Raw genomic sequence first — 11,409 nt, 5'->3', positions numbered from 1 at the left:
TACAAATTAACGGTCTTCAGAGATCATCCATTATATTTGGTAATCAGTCTATTCATTAAACTATCGTTCAATGCCAATTTTACAAAAGGACCTTTTCGTTTTTTGTCCTTTAAGTCGAAAACGTCTCCGATTTTCGATATTAGATTAGAAATTGAAACCTCTACAATTTCGTTAAGCTGAATCTCTCATAATATTTCATACCTATATATTTCATATTTAGATTGAAATAGTATAACATTCTCTATAATAATATACTTACAATTACAATTTCCTTATGTCTTAACCAACACTATTTTCTAACATATACAAAATAAGATAATTGTTTTCAAAGATATTAACTTGCCAAAATTGAGAAAAATGTCATGACATTATTTCACATCGAAATAAAATCATTTTAGCGTCAAAATGCGAAATTGTATCGGTTTCAAATCCATAACCTAGATTGTTCGCTTTGTAGATCATTCGCGAATGATCTGGGAATAGTCCAAGATCGTGAAAAAAAAACGCGTCACATAAAAAGATGATAACAGCCCCGAGAATACCCAATGAGGGATTTGTGGAATTTGTACTCTTCGAACATGTGTGTATGTATTAGAGTGCCCCCTATTTCCACAATTACTTCTTCAATTATTCTATTGCACATTCGGCAGTCTATTATTTCGTTTATAACAACAAATAAATTTTTTACAAGTCTTTTAGATTTTGAAATTTCTCCTTTTATTGCCTATTCATATAATTTGCATTTCTTCAATTTTTATCTTTTAGTTTGTTTTGTAATTTTTTTCTTAAATTCTTCTTTTTACTTATAACTCTTTTATTTCTCTTTTTGCATTCTTCTTTGTTTTTCTCTTCATAATAAGTAGATGAAGAAAATTTCGTTATAAACAAATTTTCTGAAGAGCAAAAGTCACTCAAGACTTTTTGTCTATTTCTAAATCTATAAATAAGGGACACTCTATATTTATGTGTGTATATATATATATAATATATATAATGAAACTTCACTTACGCCGTATTATAATTATCAGTTTACTTTTTTTGCTTTTTATACTTTGTTTTTTATACTTTGCTTGCTCGCTTAATTACAGAATAATAATTACTTAACTATATATGTGTACATATACGTGTGTATATCTGTTCTTTTGTGTCTGTGTGAGTTTGCGTTGTTATCTATTAATTAATCGCATTTCATTATTCATCGAGAAATTAGCCGTTTGTCTATCTTTGTCCGTCTTCTTCATTCTCTAAACACTCTCCCTTCTCATATTCCTCCACTTTACGCGGTGTCGAGTTTTATGAAGATTTATTCCCTTTTGCAAATATGACGACGGCGCGGGGTTTATTTGGTAAATTTATTTAATAAGCTTATTTGTTTGTTTACTGTTTGTATGATTATTTAAATAACATTCGATGGAAGTAATCCGCGATTTAGTATTGGAAATAATTTTGTGTTATCGAAATAATTTGTATATAATCTCTCTTTTTAAGTAATTCTAATTTTTATACATAATTTTATACTACAAAAATAATTTCATATTTTATAATCTTAACGTATTACAGTTAATTCCGAATATTGCATATAATCTTTAAGTTTCAAATTAAATAAATTTTATGAATAAATTTGTAAAATACTTTTATTATAATTTATTTGATATATTACAAATTACTTTAATAATTTCGTCATTTTAAACTAGGCGGATTGCTTCGGATAAATACTTCCGATTTGTTGACTAATTTTATAACTTTTTATAAAATAAATTTTTCTTGGTTAGATTTTGATAAAACTATAAATTTATCTTGGAAATTTACTTCATATAAAATATTCTTTTAACCTAAATAAATTTTAAAAAGTATTATAAATTTCTAGAACTAAATCTTTATTTTTAAATTGTGTTCTCTATCCTATTCCTCTATTCAATTTTCCGTGCAAAAAATTAATAGAATTTTACTTTGGAAATTAATTGAAAATCATTTTGCATATTAAAATGATAAAACCGAATTAATCGAATTTTTCAAAATCAATTTCTAAGAATAAATTTTTAGTTTTATCAATTAATGCAAAGCTGTGAACCCAAAAGGCGCGCATTTCAATAATCGAATCTCAAAATGGTCAATCGATGCTTTATTTCATTCGTTTCAAGATTTTTAGGATTAAGCTTGCAATAAAACGAAAAATTAATCAGCTTCTGCTTAACATTACCATAACTTCCATTTTTCATTTAGCTTTTTTGCCTCTCTCTCTCTCTCTCTCTCACGCACACGTGCATACACGCACACACACACACACACACACACACACACACTCTCTCTCTCTCTCTCTCTCTCTCTCTCTCTCTCGCTCTCTCTTCCCCCTTCATATCTACGCTGTTTTAATAAATCTGTTCGTTCTTAAAAATATATACAATGCTGCGCTATGATTTCGTCAATGCTCGATAATTTACAATAATCTTCTTTATTTTTCACATTCTTCCAGATGTTCTTGTTACCTTCTTTTTTCTCTTCACTTTCATTTTGCTCACGTTTTCCTTATCTTCCATGCTGCTACTCCTTTTTCATCGAGATCAACTTCTGAAAGGTGGCTGGATTTTTTCCTTTGAATGCATAATATACGCCAGACTTCATTTTGAAATATGTCAATCTTTCTATTTGTATTTGCAACTTTTGGAAGTTGCCAGCTTTTTTTCTTATTGGTTTCTCCAACGATCAACACTTTCAAATGTTGTTCTTTTTAGTAAAATATTAATGATGAAGTCTATGTATATTTTATATATTCTTTCTTTTCAATCGTTCCCAAGTTGTTCTCCGCTTCCATATGATTTCTATATGATGAACTTTAAGTGGATCTTCCATCTTTATATTCCTTATTTTCATCTGTTTTCTTTCTTGCTCTCGGATTCTTTAACGGATTCTTTTCTTCGGGTCAATTGTCTCTTCTTCGTAACATTCATGTAGAAATACTTATGAAAGTATTGAAGACTTCTTTTTTTTTATACTGTAGGCTAGAACCGAGATGGTATCAAAGATAACGTCGTTTCCCCTATTTCCTTTCCCTTTGCATCATTTGACGTGTGCGTCGATTGATGTTCTTCGAGCCATGGCAATCCTGTCCAAGTTCCATCATTTCTGATTTTTTTTTTTGAAATCTATTCCGTTCGTCGAAGATCTTCGCAAAGTCGAGTGACATCTAAAGGACTGCTTCTTCTCTATAACGTTGCTTTGCCAGTCAGGCCATTTTGGAAGGACAAAGTTGCATTGAGTACGAATTTAAATGTGCATTTCATGTGTATATATGTAATGTGTGTATGAGTCGATATCTCGCGCGCCGTCAATTTTCGTACGCCCCGATGGATCTTCTTCCGCTCGCTCTATCTCCCCTCCCCTATCCTTCCCTCTCTTTTCCTTCTTCAACCGCTTCTTCTTTCGCCGCCATCGCACCGCCTCTTTGTCTGCAAATAGCGCAGAGGAAGCAATGTGAGAATTTATTTGCCCAACATCCACCACCCTTGTCCCTCCCCCCCCTCCGCTCTCGTTATACACTCCTATCTTCCGCTTTTTATCCCTTTGGTGATTTACGTCCCTACACTCGTAACGGATTTCCCCGTACCTAGCATACGGTATTTCATTCATCATAGAACGTGATCAACTATAGCTAACTCTCTACTTTGATGTAATCCGGCAATTAAGCTTTTGCAAGCGAAATTTGTTCTAATTCAAATACTCGTCTCGTCCGGCTAAATTAATGTTATCTCCCTTAAAATAGAATTTCTCTGCGCTCTTGTTTCAGCGAATTCGGTTGTTAGCACTATTCCACATTGGCGCGCTCTAGGAGCGTGCGCCAACGCAGGATGGTGCAAGTGACTCCGAGATCGCCTTCGGAACTTAATCAATCTCGTTATACGCACCTAAAGATTGTCCATCATCTCGGAGAGAGTCAGTCTGGAGGTGGACATCGCGACACCGCTGTCGCTACTACTCTGTACGCTACTATGATCATCGGTGTCCGATTGATTGCTCGTGTAACCAATCACATCCACTTCATCTGCAACAGAAAGCGCGGATTTCGCATTGTTTTAATCTGGAAAGGAGAGATCGATGACAAAGTAATCCTTTCGTTTACGCATCGAGCAAAAACGAGTAAGTCATCCGTACTACTAAAATTGAACATCGATTTTAGCTTCAGAGGAGACTTATTTTATTTTATTTTATTTTTTGTTCGTATTGATTAATACGCGATAAACGAGGCTGTTGTGAAAAATTAGTGGAAATTTATGCATCGGCATCCGCCGCTATTAAGACGCGCAGCTGGTTTCGCGTCTAGCATCCTCCAAGATGGCAGCCAGCTTAACATTTATCACGCGAGATTAATTAATGGCAGCGAGAAGATCGTCTTCCGCGGGAGCGATCCCACCCTCTCCCCGCCTTTCCGGTTAAATTCTGAGCGTTTCCACCGTATTTGGTGTCTCTTCATAAGTCTGCCAAAGTCGCTTCGCCTTCGAGCGACTCGCCATGACTTTCGGAGTAATTCCCTACGAATTTGACGCCAAAGAATCTGAGGGTCAAAGAAAATACGATTGATCTGATAAAGCCTGCATAAGTTGCCGGCAATTCTAAGCTAAACTTATTGATCTGTTGGTTGTAGACATAATATAATCTTCAGTGGTACAATAACAGCTCGTACAAAGTCATCATACAAAGTATTTTGAATAGTATCGCTTTCCCCATGTCGAAAGCATCCCCTAGCTCTCATGACGTAAGAAGGCGCACCGACGCATCAATCGCACGCACCGTCTGGCCAATACTCGCGAGAGAGATGAGCACAAGCCGGCAAGGACACGCCGTTATTATGATGTCATACCGTCAGACGGAGGGATGATAGGGCAACAACGGGTGAAGAAGAGCGTGGGAGGGGGAGGGAGGGCAAACGGAAAACGCGATAGAGAGACTGTAGGAGGTGTAGAGTAGCCATGACACCCGCTGGAAGGCACGGCTCGAAGAAGACGAGGGGGTGTCGACCACACTTGCTAGCTTTACCCTCTCCCCCGCCCCTCCTCCCCGCCCTCGCCACCCGCGGCGCTCTGAGCCGGGGGTATTTTTCCATAATCAATAACATGCCTCTATTCTCGTCACACTAAGCGAACCAGATCTGCCCTCGTCACCACCCGCCTCTCCCTTTCTCACCCCTCTACCTTTGCGTCCTCGACATCGCTAACCTGTCCAGGTGACAGTGGCGCTCAAAACACAGACGTGGGAGGTATTACGGTTCGCGATCGGGGTAACAAACGAGCGAGACCACGTCGGATTAAGGTATGAAATATCGAATAAATTTTTTTTAACACGCGACGCAGAATTTCGCCGCGTCAAAATTTCAAGTTTGAAATTTAGGATTTGAACGTGGAATGAGATAAAGTGTGAAATATAAAAATTAGAACAAATTGTTCCTTTGATCGGTCGTGATTGGTTGGAAACGGGCGGTCAACGTGGAGCGGCGCGATTTGAGAGGCACTGATTAAAAACGGCGGTTTTAAGGGTGGCACGAGTGGCGAGCGAAAGAGTTCATTAAAACCCAGCGTCGTGCGCACCCCTGGCATCGCCAAATTCGTCACTCGTCCCACCGCGATGTGCGGGGACGTTAAAAAACACGCGCGCGACCAATGCGTTTAGAACTCGTGCCGCCCGGGGATGAATATCAATATTCCGTACAGTGAAGCGAGTAAAAATAAGTCGCGCGTCACGTTATCCTCCTAGTTAATCATTTCTCGTTATCGCGCGGTAACAACGAACCGGGCACCGGTGCAGCCCCGTTGCGTGTCCGCGCGTTTATCAGGAACAAATGGAAAAGAAGAGGGGGGCGGGGTGAGGCGAAAGTGGCAGTTGACGGTAGATAACAATAATATCCGCGTCACGAGTGCGATAATTAACTCTTATAGTTCGTTCGAACAAAGTTTCGCTCGAAGATGCGGGCATTTCGCGTTTGAAATCCAATATTAGACCGTCGCGGATATCAATTTCAAATCAAGTGGATTCGAATTTGCGTCTCGAGCAATTTTCGAGTCGCATTTGCACGGCATATCGAGATGACGTCTCGCGGTAGAAGATGGAGCGGGACAGGTAAACCGCCGCGAGCAATATCTCTCTCAGTCCTAAATCGCCAACTTCCGGCTTCGCTCGGCGGACGGATTATCTGAGTCTATTTATACGTGTCGTCGACGTCCCGATTAAGTCTCGATCGCGCGCGTCCCAACCCAGTTGCGATAAGTTCGTAACGGCCGCGCGCATGGCATATAGTCACCGGTCAGTATTACTTCGGTCACGTGATGTGCGTGGAAGATATACAATCGCCGTGCTATATACGGAAAGCTTTCCGTAGGGATTTCGAAGAAACTTTCGCGGTCAATATTTCCACGCTTGCGATTTACCAAGGATCTATCGATGACCGCCCGTGAATATACTTGCGCGAAGTGGCTGAAATAGTTTTGTAATTTTATCACTCCCGTCCCTCCTTCCCTCTCCGCTATTATGAGTTTCAGCATGTTGAAAGCTCGAGCGGATGCAAGAATTATTCAAAAAATAAATAAATGATTCGTTGAATGGATTATCTTTTTTCGTTGTTTTCTTAATATATTTATATAAAACTGACTGAAATTTTTTCGAATTTTTCTCTCGCACGATTTTCAAACATTGTGTCTCTCGTTTAAAATCTTGAATAAAACTTTCTATTTATTATTATGTTTGTTGGATACTAAAAGCTTTTATTTCAAGCTGATGATGATTCAACTATATGTCACATCAGTCTCAGTCAGCCCTACTACGTATCATCGTCAGGATGGCCGAGCGGTCTAAGGCGCTGCGTTCAGGTCGCAGTCCACTTCTGTGGGCGTGGGTTCGAATCCCACTTCTGACAATTCTTTTTGCAAAAAAATTAGATAAATAAATTTTTCTATACTCCGTCCAACGAGAGATCATGGTTGATCAAACATAAATAACGATAGGGCACAGAGCCGTAACAAAGTGTTCGCGTTAAATTATTTTTATTTTTAATAGATATTTTCCAACACTATTGCGGCTCTGTGCCCTATCATTTCGTTTGATCAACCATGATCTCTCGTTGGACGGAGTATAGACACTATGTCACTTTTCTAGCAGTTTTTCAAATTATCGGATAAAATTTCTCACAAATATACCGTGCTCGATAACAAAGTCTGAAGGTAACACGATTGGAAGAAAAAAAAATTAATCTCGCAAAATCTGCTAGGAACTATCTTAATTAACAAACTTCCTGAGATCTGTGAAATTGGTATCGTAATATTTTTATAAAACCTTATAAAATTCACGCGGCATTTGATCGCGCAATTTTTCTATACTAAAAGTAATTGTTTTTGTCCATTCTGCAAAAAAATTTCATGGAATTTCAATTGTGCCGTTAAAAAAACGTACTTAATTATAACCAAAATTACTCAATTTTTTGTTCATAATGTTTTTGCAGAGTGAACAAAACGCAATTATTTACGAACAAATGTAGACAATCAAAAGCTGCACGAGTTTGATAAAAATTTACATTTTAGGATTTACACATCCAACTGTCTACTGGTTTCTCACTTGATGTAACCGTCTATTTCAAAGGGCGAAAAAAAAAAGAGATTTTAGTTGCATAAACGTTACTCAAATAAAATACTCATTGTTAGTTCGTTATTACTTCAATAAAATTAAGAACCGTTAATCCGTGAAAAATAAATCGCGAAGATTAAGTTTGAATATACTAGAAAACTCACAAGAATTATATATCTTACTATATATTATTTAGATAATATATGGTTACACTAGATTTACATTTATTAGGTATTTTCGAATCAAATGCATCATATTGGGACACGACGATGTAATATATTATCAATGGTTAACTTAAACTGTCATTAAAAGGTATTATTAAACTACTTTTAATTGTTAAAAAAAGTTCGGTTGATTAGCAACATGCATGTTTGTTAAATATACAGTCCACTTAAATCTGCAGTCACGTCATACTGTATTTTATATTTACCTTCATTTGTTCGAGAGAAATTATGGGACAAAGCATGAAAGGGTTTGTCTGAAGGATCACTTCGGATTGAAGAGAGTCTGTACATCGTCTATGTTAGAAATGATTATCTTACGGGAACGTCGAGCATGTTTGACTTGTCAAAGAGTCTTTCTCTCCTTTCCCACTTCTTGCTCTTTGTTTAGAAACACTTCTCGTTTCTGTTTCACGTTAAATTCCACTTCCACGGATCATATCTATCTCTCTTTCTCTCTCATTTCTTTTCTCTCGATTCCGTATCTTTAATCAGTTCTTTCGACTTTGCGTTAACCAATCATTCTTTGTATATTATTAGCGTTCCTAGTCCACGTTACGAAAAATTAATAAATAATCCATCATCATAAACCGAAATTTCGGAGAACAAATATTGAGTTTTCAATACGTTTTGTATGACTAATGTGCAACTACAGCATTTAGCCGTAGCACATCGCGCATACCACAAGGATCCGTTACTAATGGCTGGAAATAGCAAATCTTAAAGAGGGATCTTATCACGTTTGGCAATTTAGCTAAGCGCAACAATCTCACGACATTAAGGTGCCCGAGGAAATCGTCCTGAAATAATTCCGCGAGTATATGTATATACGTGTATTTATGTGTGTGTTTATGTGGAAGAGAGTGCCTTATCCAGATTGCCGCAACGCAAAACATACATTCTATTTGAGTCCATAAATGTAAAGCCGGACTCACCGGAGTGAACATATCTCGTAATGGAGACATGATTACTCCGCAATCATAGTGGTATACATAGTGGTATATCTAAATGCACGATACCATATCGAGAAAATTATATTGATATAAGAAGCACACACACACACACACAGAAAAATAATTAATTATTTTAAAAATTAATAGAATGTATGTTTGGAACAGTTTCGCATGTATCTAATATGTATTTAAGATAATTAACAGTGGAAATAAAAAAATTACAATAATAAATTTCGCTGTTCCGAGGCAGAAAGCGCGGCAAATTCGGGGTGGCTTTCGAAAAATCGCCGGCGTGGCACACGTGACTTATGATAAGTGCTTCGCCGGAGATATTCCCGCGGGATCATCAATTTCAACGCCCAACCCCCGCGCGCGCACTGCACCCCCGACGTTTTCCGATTTCCTTCGCCTTCCTCTAGTATGACTTCTTTTTTTACTCCAGGAACTCCTTTGGAAAACTCATCCACCGCAAGCTGCAATATTTCACGCGGTGGCGAATGCATTTTTGCGATGCACGTCGCCATCGTTGGTGCCTCAATACAGACAAAGTTGAAATTTTGAAAACTTTATCTAGAAATACGATATGATCCCCAAAAAAGGCTCGGAAATAGAAAGATGTACAGATGTTCTGTAAAACAATTTTTTTGTCGGTACATGTTCGATCGATTTTCGGAAACAAATAAAAAAATTTCAGGATTTCGAAAAATCAGTATAAACACTATTATATGCCACGATAAACGACTATCGTACATATCTTGCGTATACTTATTTGTTGTGTGTGTGTGTGTGTGTGTGTGTTTGTGTTTGTACACCGTACTTAAACAATGACGCTTCGGGAAATTAAATAGATTTATCCGTTCGACTTTACGACATAGATAAAGTAGGTTCTATCGTGCTGCTTTCCATTTTAATTCCGACTCGTGACGATTAAGATTTAATCGACGGAATCAAGCTAGTTAGGAAGATAAGCGTTGCTGGCGAAAATCCTCTTTGTACTTTAAAGATTTTTGTGTCAAAAATCGCAATGAATTATACGAAGACTTTTACGAGGAAATATTGAAATTTTATGCCATAAATTATTATTGTTAATCGCTATGCTCGATCGCAGTTGATGTTAAAAATCATGAAAAATTTATTTTTACAAAATGCTTTTGGAAAAAAAGAACGCCTTCTGATAATCAAACGTAATATATAGAAACCGTAAATAATTTTATTATAAATATATTTATTAGTACGGTCATTCCATGACTTTATTATGACGTTTCTATGTAATTCATTGTTCGGAACTAGTTCAATCGGTAGAGTATAAAAGTTCTTTGCTGGAATTCGTTGGTAAAACATGGAATCAATACATTTCTGCATCCGCGCACTATGAAAGACAGAGAGAAAGAGACGCTTAAAACTGTTGGGAGAGCATGAAGACAGAGAGAAAAATTGCGAGGAGACTATTGGAAGAAATGCACCCTCAACTTAACATCTAATAACGATCTCGTTGTGGTACTTACCGGACTCCGAGATGGATGGGCTACCTGCAGACCTATCCGAGTTACTGGAGCTTCCAGTCGAGCTGGTGGACGCCGTGCCCAGGGAGCACTCGGAGATGCTGCGCCGCTTGGACAGCATCGCCGCGGAGGCGGCAGCGGCGACGGAGCCGGTCGGCGCGCTCGTGCTGAGCCCGTGGAGGCCGTGAAGCGCATGAAGGCCATGGAGGCCGGTCTGGTTCGTCAGCTGCTCGAGTCGCCGTCTCAGGAACCTGTGCTCGCGCGACAGCTGTTCCTTGTGTATGTTGTGCTTACGCTCGCGGTCCTCCAGGCTCTGTAACCCAGACGATATGACACGTGGTTAGTATCGTGTAGCTATAGCATAATAATAATAATAGTTTAATTTATGGTATAATATATGTACGTGATGCAGTTTAAAATATAGTATACAGGGTAGTTGTATATATATTATAGTATATGTGTAATATTAATTTTAAAAAATATATAATTAGATAAATATATATCAATACTATATATATTTTTATATTTTATAGTATATATATATATATCTATATATATTATGTACTCTAATACATTTTATAATATTTATTGATGATTTAGCGCTTCGGTTTAATGCTGATATGTCGGGAAATGTGAATCTACTCATTGTACATAAAAAGTTTTGGTTTAATTAACTATTTATCATCAAATATCTCTCGGTTTCACTTTGTTCTGAGAGCTGCCAATAGGATCGACGCCGGCCGATAATCGGTTTCCTTTGTATTGTATGCGGCATGCTATTTCGTAACGCAACAGCGAGCGCTTACCAAGAAGAGGCCGACCAATTCCGGTGCAAATCACCGAACAGGAAATAATCGAATGCAACTAAATGCGTATTCTACTGCATAGTATTTGATATGCGTAGATTCGACGGCTGTGCGAATTGTGGAAGTTGAAAATGAAAAATTCTGAATTATCTTTTTTTAACTCCAATTTTACGATTTTATTTCGAAAGTTTAAAAAAATTTTAATTTGAGCATTTTTGAATTTTAAATCTAAAGTCTCTCGAGATTTGAAGTGTATTAATCAGAAATTTTGTTCACAAATATATATATATATATATATATATATATATATATATATATATAT

At 37.4% G+C, this 11,409-nt stretch overlaps 1 protein-coding gene and 1 non-coding gene across 2 annotated transcripts; one reads left to right on the top strand and one right to left on the bottom strand.

Moving 5' to 3' along the window:
- Positions 1 to 3,086: 3,086 nt before the first annotated feature.
- On the bottom strand, positions 3,087 to 10,600 carry LOC112459629 (max dimerization protein 4-like; the record flags this gene model as incomplete). The annotated part of the gene is made up of 3 exons (XM_025023826.1): positions 3,087 to 3,446; positions 3,903 to 4,039; positions 10,285 to 10,600. Coding segments are annotated over 2 exons (453 nt in total), but the record flags the coding sequence as incomplete, so codon positions are not given.
- Positions 6,818 to 6,901, top strand: Trnal-cag. The gene has a single exon. It is a non-coding gene; the product is annotated as a tRNA-Leu (tRNA).
- Positions 10,601 to 11,409: the final 809 nt, after the last annotated feature.

Source organism: Temnothorax curvispinosus, unplaced genomic scaffold (assembly GCF_003070985.1).
Source record: "Temnothorax curvispinosus isolate PA1 unplaced genomic scaffold, ASM307098v1 QBEX01010032.1, whole genome shotgun sequence".
Lineage (NCBI taxonomy): Eukaryota > Metazoa > Arthropoda > Insecta > Hymenoptera > Formicidae > Temnothorax > Temnothorax curvispinosus.
Note: the sequence above shows the minus strand (reverse complement) of the source record. Positions and strands in the feature narration are given on the sequence as shown.